Source organism: Somniosus microcephalus, chromosome 10 (genome assembly GCF_052327205.1).
Source record: "Somniosus microcephalus isolate GS21.2 chromosome 10, FLI_Smic_1.0, whole genome shotgun sequence".
Lineage (NCBI taxonomy): Eukaryota > Metazoa > Chordata > Chondrichthyes > Squaliformes > Somniosidae > Somniosus > Somniosus microcephalus.
Window position 1 is genome coordinate 24645804 of NC_140996.1, and position 15458 is coordinate 24661261.

At 52.0% G+C, this 15458-nt stretch overlaps 1 protein-coding gene across 5 annotated transcripts in view; it reads right to left on the minus strand.

Annotated features, from left to right (window-relative positions):
• tbc1d4 (TBC1 domain family, member 4) overlaps window positions 1-14579 on the minus strand; it is a 318286-nt gene extending 303707 nt beyond the window's left edge. For 2 of the 5 annotated variants that reach the window (XR_015079695.1, XM_085998498.1), the window contains exon 1: window positions 13208-14579. Coding sequence is in view for 4 of the 5 variants with exons in the window: in XM_085998498.1 (XP_085854624.1) it covers window positions 13208-13618 (411 nt within the window). In the remaining variant the exon portion in view is untranslated. The remainder of the gene's footprint in view (window positions 1-13207) is intronic. The other 3 variants (XM_085998496.1, XM_085998494.1, XM_085998495.1) reach the window with 2 other exon arrangements.
• Between the last annotated feature and the right edge of the window lie 879 nt (window positions 14580-15458).

The following is a 15458-nucleotide window of genomic DNA, read 5'->3' on the forward strand; positions in this document are numbered from 1 at the left end:
CCCCTCTCCCTCTCTCGCTCTCTCTCCTTCCCCCTCTCCCTCTCTCGCTCTCTCTCCTTCCCCCTCTCCCTCTCTCGCTCTCTCTCCTTCCCCCTCTCCCTCTCTCGCTCTCTCCTTCCCCCTCTCCCTCTCTCGCTCTCTCCTTCCCCCTCTCCCTCTCTCGCTCTCTCTCCTTCCCCCTCTCCTCTCTCTCGCTCTCTCTCCTTCCCCCTCTCTCTCTCGCTCTCTCTCCTTCCCCCTCTCCTCTCTCTCTTCCCCCTCTCCCTCTCTCGCTCTCTCTCCTTCCCCCTCTCTCTCTCTCGCTCTCTCTCCTTCCCCCTCTCCCTCTCTCGCTCTCTCTCCTTCCCCCTCTCCTCTCTCTCGCTCTCTCTCCTTCCCCCCTCTCCTCTCTCGCTCTCTCTCCTTCCCCCCTCTCCCTCTCTCGCTCTCTCTCCTTCCCCCTCTCTCTCTCGCTCTCTCTCCTTCCCCCTCTCCCTCTCTCGCTCTCTCTCCTTCCCCCTCTCCCCTCTCTCGCTCTCTCTCCTTCCCCCTCTCCCTCTCTCGCTCTCTCTCCTTCCCCCTCTCTCCTCTCTCGCTCTCTCTCCTTCCCCCTCTCCTCTCTCGCTCTCTTCCCCCTCTCTCCTCTCTCGCTCTCTCTCCTTCCCCCCTCTCTCCTCTCTCGCTCTCTCTCCTTCCCCCTCTCCCTCTCTCGCTCTCTCTCCTTCCCCCTCTCTCTCTCTCCTTCCCCCTCTCTCGCTCTCTCTCCTTCCCCCTCTCCTCTCTCTCGCTCTCTCCTTCCCCCCTCTCCTCTCTCGCTCTCTCTCCTTCCCCCCTCTCGCTCTCTCGCTCTCTCTCCTTCCCCCTCTCCCTCTCTCGCTCTCTCTCCTTCCCCCTCCCTCTCTCTCTCTTCCCCCTCTCCCTCTCTCGCTCTCTCTCCTTCCCCCCTCTCTCCTCTCTCGCTCTCTCTCCTTCCCCCCTCTCCCTCTCTCCGCTCTCTCTCCTTCCCCCTCTCCCGCTCTCTCTCCTTCCCCCTCTCCCGCTCTCTCTCCTTCCCCCTCTCCTCTCTCTCGCTCTCTCTCCTTCCCCCTCTCCCTCTCTCGCTCTCTCTCCTTCCCCCTCTCCCTCTCTCGCTCTCTCTCCTTCCCCCTCTCCCTCTCGCTCTCTCTCCTTCCCCCTCTCCCTCTCTCGCTCTCTCTCCTTCCCCTCTCCCTCTCTCGCTCTCTCTCCTTCCCCCTCTCCCTCTCTCGCTCTCTCTCCTTCCCCCTCTCCCTCTCTCGCTCTCTCTCCTTCCCCCTCTCCTCTCTCGCTCTCTCTCTTCCCCCTCTCCCTCTCTCGCTCTCTCTCCTTCCCCCTCTCCCTCTCTCGCTCTCTCTCCTTCCCCCTCTCCCTCTCTCGCTCTCTCTCCTTCCCCCTCTCCCTCTCTCGCTCTCTCTCCTTCCCCCTCTCCCTCTCTCGCTCTCTCTCCTTCCCCCTCTCCCTCTCTCGCTCTCTCTCCTTCCCTCCTCTCCGCTCTCTCTCCTTCCCCTCTCTCGCTCTCTCTCCTTCCCCTCTCTCGCTCTCTCTCCTTCCCCTCTCTCGCTCTCTCTCCTTCCCTCTCTCGCTCTCTCTCCTTCCCCCTCTCCCTCTCTCGCTCTCTCTCCTTCCCCCTCTCCCTCTCTCGCTCTCTCTCCTTCCCCCTCTCCCTCTCTCGCTCTCTCTCCTTCCCCCTCTCCCTCTCTCGCTCTCTCTCCTTCCCCCTCTCCCTCTCTCGCTCTCTCTCCTTCCCCCCTCTCTCGCTCTCTCTCCTTCCCCCTCTCCCGCTCTCTCTCCTTCCCCCTCTCCCTCTCTCGCTCTCTCTCTTCCCCCTCTCCCTCTCTCGCTCTCTCTCCTTCCCCCTCTCCCTCTCTCGCTCTCTCTCCTTCCCCCTCTCCCTCTCTCGCTCTCTCTCCTTCCCCCTCTCCCTCTCTCTCCTTCCCCCTCTCTCCTCTCTCTCCTTCCCCCTCTCCCTCTCTCTCCTTCCCCCTCTCCCTCTCTCTCCTTCCCCTCTCTCCCTCTCTCTCCTTCCCCCTCTCCGCTCTCTCTCCTTCCCCTCTCGCTCTCTCTCCTTCCCCCTCTCCCTCTCTCGCTCTCTCTCCTTCCCCTCTCCCTCTCTCGCTCTCTCTCCTTCCCCCTCTCCCTCTCTCGCTCTCTCTCCTTCCCCCTCTCCCTCTCTCGCTCTCTCTCCTTCCCCCTCTCCCTCTCTCGCTCTCTCTCCTTCCCCCTCTCCCTCTCTCGCTCTCTCTCCTTCCCCTCTCCCTCTCTCGCTCTCTCTCCTTCCCCCTCTCCCTCTCTCGCTCTCTCTCCTTCCCCCTCTCCCTCTCTCGCTCTCTCTCCTTCCCCCTCTCCCTCTCTCGCTCTCTCTCCTTCCCCCTCTCCTCTCTCGCTCTCTCTCCTTCCCCCTCTCCCTCTCTCGCTCTCTCTCCTTCCCCCTCTCCCTCTCTCGCTCTCTCTCCTTCCCCCTCTCCCTCTCTCGCTCTCTCTCCTTCCCCCTCTCCCTCTCTCGCTCTCTCTCCTTCCCCCTCTCCCTCTCTCGCTCTCTCTCCTTCCCCCTCTCCCTCTCTCGCTCTCTCTCCTTCCCCCTCTCCCTCTCTCGCTCTCTCTCCTTCCCCCTCTCCTCTCTCGCTCTCTCTCCTTCCCCCTCTCCTCTCGCTCTCTCTCCTTCCCCCTCTCCCTCTCTCGCTCTCTCTCCTTCCCCCTCTCCCTCTCTCTCTCTCCTTCCCCCTCTCCCTCTCTCGCTCTCTCTCCTTCCCCCTCTCCCTCTCTCGCTCTCTCTCCTTCCCCTCTCCCTCTCTCTCTCCTTCCCCCTCTCCCTCTCTCGCTCTCTCTCCTTCCCCCTCTCCCTCTCTCGCTCTCTCTCCTTCCCCCTCTCCCTCTCTCGCTCTCTCTCCTTCCCCTCTCCCTCTCTCGCTCTCTCTCCTTCCCCCTCTCCCTCTCTCGCTCTCTCTCCTTCCCCCTCTCCCTCTCTCGCTCTCTCTCCTTCCCCCTCTCCCTCTCGTCTCTCTCCTTCCCCTCTCCCTCTCTCTCCTTCCCCTCTCCCTCTCTCTCCTTCCCCCTCTCCCTCTCTCTCCTTCCCCCTCTCCCTCTCTCTCCTTCCCCCTCTCCCTCTCTCTCCTTCCCCTCTCCCTCTCTCTCCTCCCCCTCTCCTCTCTCTCCTTCCCCTCTCTCCCCTCTCCTCTCTCTCCTTCCCCCTCTCCCTCTCTCTCCTTCCCCCTCTCCCTCTCTCTCCTTCCCCTCTCCCTCTCTCTCTCCCCTCTCCTCTCTCTCCTTCCCCCTCTCCCTCTCTCGCTCTCTCTCCTTCCCCCTCTCCTCTCTCGCTCTCTCTCCTTCCCCTCTCCCTCTCTCGCTCTCTCTCCTTCCCCCTCTCCTCTCTCGCTCTCTCTCCTTCCCCCTCTCTCTCTCTCGCTCTCTCTCCTTCCCCCTCTCTCTCTCTCGCTCTCTCTCCTTCCCCCTCTCCCTCTCTCTCCTTCCCCTCTCCCTCTCTCGCTCTCTCTCCTTCCCCCTCTCTCTCTCTCGCTCTCTCTCCTTCCCCCTCTCTCTCTCTCGCTCTCTCTCCTTCCCCCTCTCTCTCTCTCGCTCTCTCTCCTTCCCCCTCTCTCTCTCTCGCTCTCTCTCCTTCCCCCTCTCCTCTCTCGCTCTCTCTCCTTCCCCCTCTCCTCTCTCGCTCTCTCTCCTTCCCCCTCTCGCTCTCTCTCTCCCTCTCCTCTCTCTCCTTCCCCCTCTCCTCTCTCGCTCTCTCTCCTTCCCCCTCTCCTCTCTCGCTCTCTCTCCTTCCCCTCTCCTCTCTCGCTCTCTCTCCTTCCCTCTCCTCTCTCGCTCTCTCTCCTTCCCCTCTCCCTCTCTCGCTCTCTCTCCTTCCCCTCTCCCTCTCTCGCTCTCTCTCCTTCCCCTCTCCCTCTCTCCTTCCCCCTCTCCCTCTCTCTCCTTCCCCTCTCCCTCTCTCTCCTTCCCCTCTCCTCTCTCTCCTTCCCCTCTCCTCTCTCGCTCTCTCTCTTCCCTCTCCCTCTCTCGCTCTCTCTCCTTCCCCTCTCCTCTCTCGCTCTCTCTCCTTCCCCCTCTCTCTCTCTCGCTCTCTCTCCTTCCCCCTCTCTCTCTCTCGCTCTCTCTCCTTCCCCCTCTCTCTCTCTCGCTCTCTCTCCTTCCCCCTCTCTCTCTCTCGCTCTCTCTCCTTCCCCCTCTCTCTCTCGCTCTCTCTCCTTCCCCTCTCTTCTCTCGCTCTCTCTCCTTACCCCTCTCTCTCTCGTCGCTCTCTCTTTCTCCTTCCCCCTCTCTCTCTCATCGCTCTCTCTCTTCCCCCTCTCTCTCTCATCGCTCTCTCTCCTTCCCCCTCTCTCTCTCTCGCTCTCTCTCCTTCCCCCTCTCTCTCTCTCGCTTCTCCTCTCCTTCCCCTCCCCCTCTCTCTCCTCGCTCTCTCTCCTTCCCCCTCTCTCTCTCTCGCTCTCTCTCCTTCCCCCTCTCTCTCTCTCGCTCTCTCTCCTTCCCCCTCTCTCTCTCTCGCTCTCTCTCCTTCCCCCTCTCTCTCTCTCGCTCTCTCTCCTTCCCCCTCTCTCTCTCTCGCTCTCCTCTCCTTCCCCCTCTCTCTCTCTCGCTCTCTCTCCTTCCCCCTCTCTCTCTCTCGCTCTCTCTCCTTCCCCCTCTCTCTCTCTCGCTCTCTCCTCCTTCCCCCTCTCTCTCTCTCGCTCTCTCTCCTTCCCCCTCTCTCTCTCTCGCTCTCTCTCCTTCCCCCTCTCTCTCTCTCGCTCTCTCTCCTTCCCCCTCTCTCTCTCTCGCTCTCTCTCCTTCCCCCTCTCTCTCTCTCTCGCTCTCTCTCCTTCCCCCTCTCTCTCTCTCGCTCTCTCTCCTTCCCCCTCTCTCTCTCTCGCTCTCTCTCCTTCCCCCTCTCTCTCTCTCGCTCTCTCTCCTTCCCCCCTCTCTCTCTCTCGCTCTCTCTCCTTCCCCCTCTCTCTCTCTCGCTCTCTCTCCTTCCCCCTCTCTCTCTCTCGCTCTCTCTCCTTCCCCCTCTCTCTCTCTCGCTCTCTCTCCTTCCCCCTCTCTCTCTCTCGCTCTCTCTCCTTCCCCCTCTCTCTCTCTCGCTCTCTCTCCTTCCCCCTCTCTCTCTCTCGCTCTCTCTCCTTCCCCCTCTCTCTCTCTCGCTCTCTCTCCTTCCCCCTCTCTCTCTCGCTCTCTCTCCTTCCCCTCTCTCTCTCTCGCTCTCTCTCCTTCCCCCTCTCTCTCTCTCTCTCTCTCTCTCCTCTCCCTCCCCTCTCTCTCTCTCTCGCTCTCTCTCCTTCCCCCTCTCTCTCTCTCGCTCTCTCTCCTTCCCCCTCTCTCTCTCTCGCTCTCTCTCCTTCCCCCTCTCTCTCTCTCGCTCTCTCTCCTTCCCCCTCTCTCTCTCTCGCTCTCTCTCCTTCCCCCTCTCTCTCTCTCGCTCTCTCTCCTTCCCCCTCTCTCTCTCTCGCTCTCTCTCCTTCCCCCTCTCTCTCTCTCGCTCTCTCTCCTTCCCCCTCTCTCTCTCTCCTCTTCCCCGTCTCTCTCTCTCGCTCTCTCTCCTTCCCCCTCTCTCTCTCGCTCTCTCTCCTTCCCCCTCTCTCTCTCGCTCTCTCTCCTTCCCCGTCTCTCTCTCGCTCTCTCTCCTTCCCCCTCTCTCTCTCTCGCTCTCTCTCCTTCCCCCTCTCTCTCTCTCGCTCTCTCTCCTTCCCCCTCTCTCTCGCTCTCTCTCCTTCCCCTCTCTCTCTCTCTCTCCTTCCCCCTCTCTCTCTCTCGCTCTCTCTCCTTCCCCCTCTCTCTCGCTCTCTCTCCTTCCCCCTCTCTCTCTCTCGCTCTCTCTCCTTCCCCCTCGCTCTCTCTCGCTCTCCTTCCCCCTCGCTCTCTCTCTCTCCTTCCCCCTCGCTCTCTCTCTCTCTCTCTCTCTCCTTCCCCCTCTCTCTCTCTCTCTCTCTCTCTCCCCCTTCCCCCTCTCTCTTGCTCTCTCTCCCCCCCTCTCTCCTTCGCCCTCTCTCTCTCTCTCCCCCCTTCCCCCTCTCCCCCCATTCAATTCAATTCAAATCAAATCGCTTTATTGGCATGATGACAAGGTACATCTTATGTTGCCAAAGCATCGAAAAACATTCATGGTTGTACACAAAAACACAGATCTATCCATACAGTGTACAGACAGATATATCCCTGAGTGTATAAATATACATTCATATAATTTGTATATACTCTTTTCTTATCTTTAGTGATTGTCCCTCTGTTTATGGCAAGCTGTAACATAGTGTGCCGCTAAGGTTACACAATTTCTCTCTTCCCCTATTAGGTATGGGAGTTTTTGGTCGTCATTCAAATTTCTGAATTCCGGGCATATTTTTGTGAATTTTGGTTAGAAATTCTCCCTTATGCCCTGATATTTTCTACAAGCTGTGAGGAAGTGCATCTCTGTCTCCACCACTCCCTGACTGCAGTGAGAGCATATCCTGTCCTCTCTTGGTAGCCGGGTCTGCCTGTGTCTACCTTTTTCGATCGCCAGGCTATGTTCACTAAGTCTGTACATTGTCAAGGTTTTTCTCAGTTTGCTATCCTTTACCCTGGTCAGGTAATCAGCCATGTTGTATTGTCTGTTTAGTGCCAAGTAGCAAATGAGTTTGCTTTGGGTTTTTGTTGTTTCTGCCCAATATGACAGATATTTTTCCTTTTGCTTAGCGACGATTGTGTTGGGTCGAATTCTTTGTGTTACGCTGTCGCTGTCCTGGGGCTGGTTATTGTTAGTAGTGTTAGTAATTACTTCACGGAGTCCCAGGACCAGTTGACCGAGGGTATTCTTCTTTATGGTCCTCTCTTGGCATTTCAGGGCTTCGTAATGATAGCATTGGGGGTTGCTCATTTCTAGGTGTTTCCAAAATTTGGTGGCTCTTTTTTGGATCGTAATTATTAATGGATATTGGCCTAGTTCTGCCCTGCATGCATTGTTTATGGTTTTCCTTTGAGTCCGGAGGATACTTTTACAGAATTCTGCATGTAGGATCTCAATTGGATGTTTGTCCCATTTTGCAAATTCTTGTTGTGTTAGCGGTCCCCACACCTCACTGCCATAGAGTGCAATTGGTTCAATTACTGATTTGAAAATTTTGAGCCAAATGCTAATTGGGATTTCTATTTGGATCGATTTTTTAATGGCATAGAAAGCCCTTCTTGCTTTCTCTTTCAGTTCATTCACAGCCAGATGAAAATTTCCCATAGAACTGATTTTTAAGCCCAAGTATGTGTAGTTAGTGGTTTGTTCAATTTTGGTTGTTCCTAGTGTGAAATTTATTTTGGGTCCCTGGGCCTAGAAATTCGGTATGGCCCCGCCAGGTCTTTTGCGCCCGAAATTTTGCGCCCGCCAGGATTCCCGTAGCGCCCGCCTAAAATTCAGTTGTGACGGGCCAAGATGGCGGCGGGCGCTATTGCAGGGTTTGGCCGCCTCGCTAGGGGCGATGAATGTCACTTTCAGGCGTCCAGCTCCCGCTGCGGCACCCGATGCGGTGCGGCAGGCTGGGGTACTGCAGGCCTCCTCCTTCTCTTAAGGAGGAGCTGCCTGCAGCCGTCAGATCACCGGTGGATTCCCCCGGCAAATGAGCCCGGCACCACGGAGAAGTGCCGGGCTCGCGGGACTCAGACATCAATGCCGCGGGGGGGGTGGTGCAGGAGTCTGGGGAGGGAGGTGCGGGCAGGCGGCCGCCGGGAAAGCGGCCGGCCGCCGCTCCACCTTTATGCGCCGGCCTTTCGGAGCGGCAAGACCCCGTTTCACAAACGCTGTTTGCGGCTGCCACGGGCGAGGCGGCCGCAACTGAATTTGGCCATCGGGCCGGAATAGCATTGCAACCGGGGCGCTGCGCACACCGATGACGTCATCGGTGCCGGCGCGGCGCTACCGGCTAACGCCGATGTTAGGGTCCATCTGAATTTCGGGCGATAAAAAACTTCAGGCGCAAACCACTTTATAGCCAATAAGTGGGCACAAACGCGACTGAATTTCTAGGCCCTGATGTCTGGATCTTTGCTGGAACACAAGGACTTTGGTTTTTTGGGGATTTATTGTCAGGGCCCAGGTCTGGCAGAACGACTCCAGCAGATCCAGGTTCTGCTGTAGACCCTCTTTAGTTGGTGACAGCAGAACCAGGTCATCTGCATAGAGGAGGAATTTAACCTTGGATTCATATAGGGTGAGGCCGGGTGCTGTAGATTGTTCAAGTAGTTTTGCCAATTCATTTATGTAGATATTAAAGAGTGTCGGTGAGATGGGCGAGCCCTGCGTCACCCCCCGCCCCTGTGGGAAGTATTTTGCTTGTTTGTCTCCAATTTCTCCTTCCCCCTCTCTCTCCCTCTCTCCTTCCCCCCACCCTCTCTCCTTCCCCCCACCCTCTCTCTCTCTCTCTCTCTCTCTCTCCCCCACTCTCTCTCTCTCTCTCTTTCCCCACTCTCTCGCACTCCTCCCCCCCCTCCCTCTCTCTCTCTCTCTCTCCCCCACTCTCTCTCGCTCCCCTTCCCCCTCTCTCTCTCTCTCTCTCTCTCTCTCCTTCCCCCCTCCCTCTCTCTCTCTCTCTCTCCTAACCACACTTGGAGTTACTGTGAACGGTTCCGGTCTCCATCTATTTCGTTCTGCCCTGCAGCTGCCCGTCAACCTGCTCGCGGGAGGGAGAGACAGGGGGAGGGAGGGAGAAAGTGAAGGGGAGGGAGTGAGAGAGAGGGGGTGGGGGAGAGAGGGGGAGGGAGGGAGAGAGTGAAGGGGAGGGAGTGAGAGGGAGAGGAAGGGAAGGAGGGAGAGAGGGTGAGGGAGGGAGGGGGGAGTCAGAGACTCCTGACCAGACTCAGGCACGGCAAGCTGTTGACCAGGCGAGACATACCCAAAACTGTAAAACCTGGAGTCTATGGCTACTGGCGATCCCCATTAACAAAAAACGAAGTTAAAGAACCACCTCCTGGGTGCTTAGGAAGAGTTCTTCAATCCCAACAGTTTTATAAACAGTTTTATAAACATGGCAGAGGGTTCTTCAGTTCCCTCGGCAACGCTGGGTACTCCAGCTAGTGTTTAATAGATGCCTGCCTACCTTCTCCAAATAAATTGGAATGAAGATGTGGTACTGCGTATTTGTATTGCTTGCGTCTCACAGATAATTATGTTAAACAGTTTAATCACTTGTATACTATGAGTGGCTCCAATAATTCTTTTTAAATATAGGCGGCGGTGGAATCATATTGCAGAATATGGAGCAGAACACTGTGGCACCACAGGGTGGAAGGGTACAGATCCGATTCCCCACTCTATTGAGCTCTCGAACTTAGCCAGATCACTGAAGAAGTGTTGAGTGGAGGCTACGAGCTTCCCCACAGGGAAATGGGAACATTAGAGGGAACATCAATACCAGGCAGCTCTAAAAAACCTTCCTGGTAACCAGATTAAGTGCAACACAAATGAAAACCTGAGACAGGTCATCCACCCACCCTCTCTAGCGCAGGAGAGAGAAGGCCCGTTGAGAATACAAAACTATAGAATTTAAAATTAACAGGGCAACCTGGTCAGAAAAATGAAGGCTGTCGAACCAGTAACGGACAAAAATCACCAGATCACAGAAAAAACTAACAGTGGGGTCAAAATAACAGGAAATTCCCTGGGGTGCAACTCTTTACAGGTAATGAGTAATTATCCTGTACATTGCTCATATGGCCATTTTTCATTTGTGCTTTTGGACAGCAAGTTTCAGCAGACTGTTTCATTATGAAGAGCATCCCAATCATGTTCAGTCCTGTCATCACCCAAGATCTACAGGCATGCATTTTTTTAAAAATAAGCTCACTATGTAACAGCCAAGAAAAAGCATTCTGATCATTCCCCTCATGGACCCCAAAGCCCATTGCAGCAATTCAACTCCAATTAAGATGATGTCAGCACAGAACAGGAACTAGTTCTGTTGACTGTGGCTCAGTACCATCCCACTTGCTGCATTTACCTACTGAGCTGTTAGGGGAGCACACGAGAGACTGATGTCTGCCCTTCAGTGGTCTTTCCCATAAACAATGATGCGTGTCTTAGAGGACTCACGGTTGATCCTGGCCCCTGATTATAAACTTATAAGATGGCTACTGGTTTTACCAGTCACACAAACAACAAGTTAGAGGTTACAGAAAAATACACCTTACGAAGGATTGCCTGGGTGGCTTGAAGAAATGATTGCAAACTGCAGCTTATTTTCAAAGAGCAAACCGAGTGAAGAATTCAGAACAATGGAAACTATTTTGAGTACAATCCTTGCTCTGTGTGGGATGTTTAAAGACAGAACATCCAGCTTTTCATACTTGGAATGTGATTCTTCCAGTCCCCCCTCCTGCCCATTGAGACAAGGCTAAGCCGTGAATGCCAGCCCATATCCTATGGGTCACAGCATTATGCCTTGATGGACTACTGGGTCTGCATGTGGGGTGTTCGCCTCAGTTGTGTTATTGGTTTCGCTGTACAAAATATTGCTGCACTGCCTGAATCGTATATATGTCAGAATGCTATAAATCTCTAACATACAGTAAGCTTAAGTGTGAGACTCTTAGTCATTATAGTGCTGTATGAATCTGAAACTTTATTATCTCGAATATAGTATTTACAGGAATAGTTTTTTTTAATTAAATGTTATTACAACACCTTATAAATCTAGCCAGTCCCTGATATTTTGTTAAAAAGCTGCACAGAAACTGTGCATCAGATATATTGCAGTAGGCATATATTGTGATCAGAATGAATTCATTGATCCATTGGACTGAAGTCCCATCACTGATCTGTTATCAGAAGCACTTAGTGGTCTTGACCTAGTCAGTAGAGCAGTGTTAATTCAAATCCTTTGACAATATCCTCCCAGTAACACTGAATTCCAGATGTCATCAGGAGCACGGGCCCTTCACGCTCACGGAAGAACTCCTGAAGATCACCAACACTGGCGAGACCTTTCTACATAAAAGGCACAAATGTGCTGTGATATTGCACGTAAAATACACAAGACAGTGGAAGCTACTTTATACCCTTCAAAAGTTGGGGATCTGTGAACCATCTAAGCGCACGCTGAGTTAAAACATACATATATTTTACTGGAAAAGTACAGAAAGCTTTTTGATGGTTTCCATTAACTCTGCATGTGGAACAAATTCCAAATATAGACTAAAAACATAATGGAATTCCATTTTGACACATTGCTGCTGATGATGGATCCTAATTTTAGATACAAAATGAGGCATCAGTAGAGCTAAAGTCAAGGAACCATACTGCTACTTTTACCATTATAGTGTTACTTGAGCCTTCACAGGGAACAAAGGGATTGGTAGCAGCCAATCCTAATGGCTAGCAAAGTAGGGAATTAGGTTTTTGAAAAATGCTGTCATTTGACAAAAACTTAATTTAACCAGATGTAGATATCACCTCTATTTAACATTCATTGGTATCAAAATAAACCAGGAAAAATAAATCTTGGTATCCACTGTCTCAACTTAATGTCACAAACCCAGCCACAGTACACCCATTCACACTGCCTGCTTACTTGCAATGAAGACATACCCTCTGTAGTTAATCATTATGCACTCACACACAGAAAGCCAACTGTTTACTGTTCACCTGTGAACACTCTTTGAGCGACAGGCCTAAGCCCCAAGTGCACTCAAGATCCTGGATAACAGTATCATTTTATCCCAGGACATTTAGTGGAAATAATTTCAATGCAAAGACAGAGAGGCCAGTAAAAAAATCTCTACAAAATACGAGAATTATACCCACCATGAAATCTCACTAAACATTTGAGGCTGGCCATTTATTTTTAAAAGAAAAGAAAGACTTGCATTTATATAGCGCTTCACAGTCAATGAAGTACTTTTGGAGTGTGGTCACTGTTGTGATGTAGGAAGCATGGCAGCCAATTTGTGCACAGCAAGCTCCCACAAACAGCAATGTGATAATGACCAGATAATCTGTTTGTGTTATGTTGATTGAGGGATAAATATTGGCCAGGACACCGGGGATAACTCCCCTGCTCTCCTTCGAAATAGTGCCATGGGATTTTTTACATCCACCCGAGAGGGCATTGGCTTCATGTCTCATCGAAAAGACAGCACCTCCAACAGTGCAGCACTCTCTCAGTACTACACTGGAGTCTCAGCCTAGATTTTTGTTCTCAAATATCTGGAGTGGGACTTGAACCCACAACCTGCTGACTCAGAGGCGAGAGTGCTACCCAGTGAGCCACAGCTGACACTTTTAGTGTGAAAAATCTCTGATTATCAAGATGCAACCTCAGTAAATTTTAAAAGCATTTCCCAAAGTAATTTATATAGTGGACTTTTGCGGAAGGCTAGCTGATTCCGATTTCCCCACAGTTAATTCACAAAAATTCTGCATCTATAGTTTTTTTAAATCTACTAAATGTCATTGCTTAGTTGACATAAAGTGACAGTATATTATTGTAGAAAAGAATCACTAGTGTATGATCGGTGATGGTCTGGATAATATATATATAGATAAATATAAAAATAAAACACATACTGTACAAGTCTTAAAGGGCACAGGTTTCACACTGTACAAGTCTTAAAGGGGCACAGCTTTTATCCAGAACTGTTTATATATTTGTTTGCCAAACACTTAAGATAATATTGACACACTTTGTATCAAGACAAGCCAGTATTGCAAAAATACCACCGCAACCTCACAAACATGATCTACCGTTGCTCCTGCTCCCACTCAAAGAGGAAGGCTCTTTAAGATACAAGCACGTGACTCTCCACTTCTGTTCGTGTTGGCAGGTTTGGCAACACAGCCAGGACAAGAGTCAAAATCTAATGACACGCTGTACTTTTATACCCAAGGTTTCTCAGACATCAAGTGTTCCTCCTCAGATATCTTATATCAGTAAAACTTCCAGTTCGCTTCACTTTTATTTACCTACAAAGCAATTAAGTATTTGATATCGCTTATAGCTCAATTAAAAGTTACATTGAAAAATTTGCTTCAGTTATGTGACCAACCTTCAAAACCGGTTTCTAGCAACATTTTAGTTTGTATCTGCTCCAGACATGCAATCCTGAATAGCACAGTTTGGGCAAAGGTTAGAGTTACATTTTGGAACTAGGTTCATTGTGATCGGGTCACTCTGCCAACGTACGCTCTGACACGTCTAACGCTGTGTGGTCAACAACGATGACCTTGGTTTCACACCCTCTTGCTCTGCCCATCCAACCGATCACCTACCTGGTTTGGGTCAGTGGCTCTGAACACATGGCATGCCATCTCGGACTCGGGGTTGTCGGGCTGGGTCCTGATTAGATAGGCGAAGTAGGTAAGGTCATGGCTGTTGTGGATGAACCTGGTGATGTGCTGTGCCTTGTGCTCAAAGATGAAGACCGACGTGTTGCTGCTGGTGGCCTGGGGGACGCATCTGATGAGAGGGGGAATGAGGATGAGAAGAACCTCCCGGGCCGCCAAAGATGACCCTGGCTCTTGCTTCTCGCAGCGCCTGCGGATCTCAGCCATCAGCCAGGGTAACATGGGCAGGGTGGTCCTCCGGTCCAGGGTGGACCAGCCCATGTACCACAAGGTAAACCTCTTCTCAAGTTTGCTCTTTTCCTCCGGCTGTGGTTGGTTGTTCTTGTCCTCCTCCATTCCTACTGGCTGGCAGGATCAGCTGTGCAAAGATACAGCTTATTTCTTTCTTATCCTTTGGAGTTGGAGCGTCAGCAGCTGAAGAATGACACGTGAGAGGATCTCGTCAATAATAGCCTCCCAGGTCCCCGAACCATTTGCTTTGCAGTGCAGTGCTGGCAAGTCCGATTACTGTCACAGCATACAAGCTAACTTTTACCCGATTTATATATTCACTGGCCAATATTCTACAACGCACCTTCCTCCCAGTGCGAGCACCAGCCGCTCTATTATCAATGTTTGCTATCTCTTTAGTCAAGCACTTCATGCAGTATTGTTTCCGATTACATAACGATCCGCAAACGTCAATATCCTTTCGATTTTGATCCAATTAATAATTTGCCCTCAGCAAAAGAGAAAATCCCAAACAAGAACCTCAACACGAACCTCTTGCGTCCTCCAGAAATTGTGATCATAATAAGGAAAGCAAGGTTTGGGGATAGAGGCAGTGAACCCTGCTTGCAGCCTGGTCGCTTAACATTTAAGCAGATGGTGTTTCCAATTTAGACGGGATCCTTTTCTGTTTTAAACAAAAAATGATTTTTTTTTTGCTTTCGTTCAGACGGGCATGCACTCAAAACGTGGCCTTCCTTGCACAGTACACAAGACAAATGAACTCTCTCTCTCTCTCTCCAGCTGGCTGGGGTTAGTCAGCCCATCCTTGTGCCCCAGAGTTCGGGGAGATGCAGTTCCTGAGAGAGGAAGGAGGGGGGAATCCCTGCAAACCGCAGGCTTGCCCGTCTTCCTTTCCTTGTGGTCGATTTCCAGCGCTCCTGACCGCTTGCTTGCTTGCTTGCGAGCCAGCAGGTCCCTGCCGGAGCTCGTTGCAGCTTGGACTGGGCTGCTTTGCTCTCCCGTGCCGTGTCCCGGGGCCGCCTCGGCTTGGGCTTTGGGCTTGCCCACAAGTGCAAAGGAGGAGGAGAGATTAGAGTTTGCCTCGCGTTGACTGGAAAGTGACTTTGAGTGGCGCGGCGCTGCCGGAGCGATGGGGAGGGGCGAGGAAGGAAAGTGACAGAACACAACAGTGCAATCATTTCAGTGCAGGTAGAGCTGCACTGAAAAAAAAACCGCCAGTGACACTGCATTCACTACACACCAACATTACCCTGGAGAACATTACCGAAAGAGTGCTCAGTAACAGAACTGCACGAAGATAAGTCCGGATCCACAACAGGAAAGCAAAAATTAAACAATGGAAAGTCTAAATGAGCAATTGGCTTCAACAGTAACAGCAAGAAAGCCTTGCTACTTATATAAAAGCAGAAAATGCTGGAAATACTCATAGAAACAGAAGATAGGAGCAGGAGTAGGCCATTCGGCCCTTCGAGCCTGCTCTGCCATTCAATGAGATCATGGCTGATCATCCAAATTCAGTACCCTGCCCCTGCCTTCTCCCCATATCCCTTGATCCCTTTAGCCTTAAGAAATATATCCAACTCTTTCTTGAATATATTTAATGAACTGGCCTCCACCGCCCTCTGTGGCAGAGAATTCCACAGGTTCACCACTCTCTGGGTGAAGAAATTCCTCCTCATTTCAGTCCTAAATGGCTTACCCCTTATCCTTAGACTGTGACCCCTGGTTCTGGACGCCCCGGCCATCAGAAACATCCTTCCTGCATCTAGTCTGTCCAGGCCTGACAGAATTTTATAGGTTTCGATGAGATCCCCTCTCAATCTTCTAAACTCCAGTGAGTATAAGCCCAATCGACACAATCTCTCCTCATACGTCATTCCTGCCATCCCAGGTATCAGCCTGGTGAATCTTCGCTGCACTCCCTCCATGGCAAGAACGTCCTTCC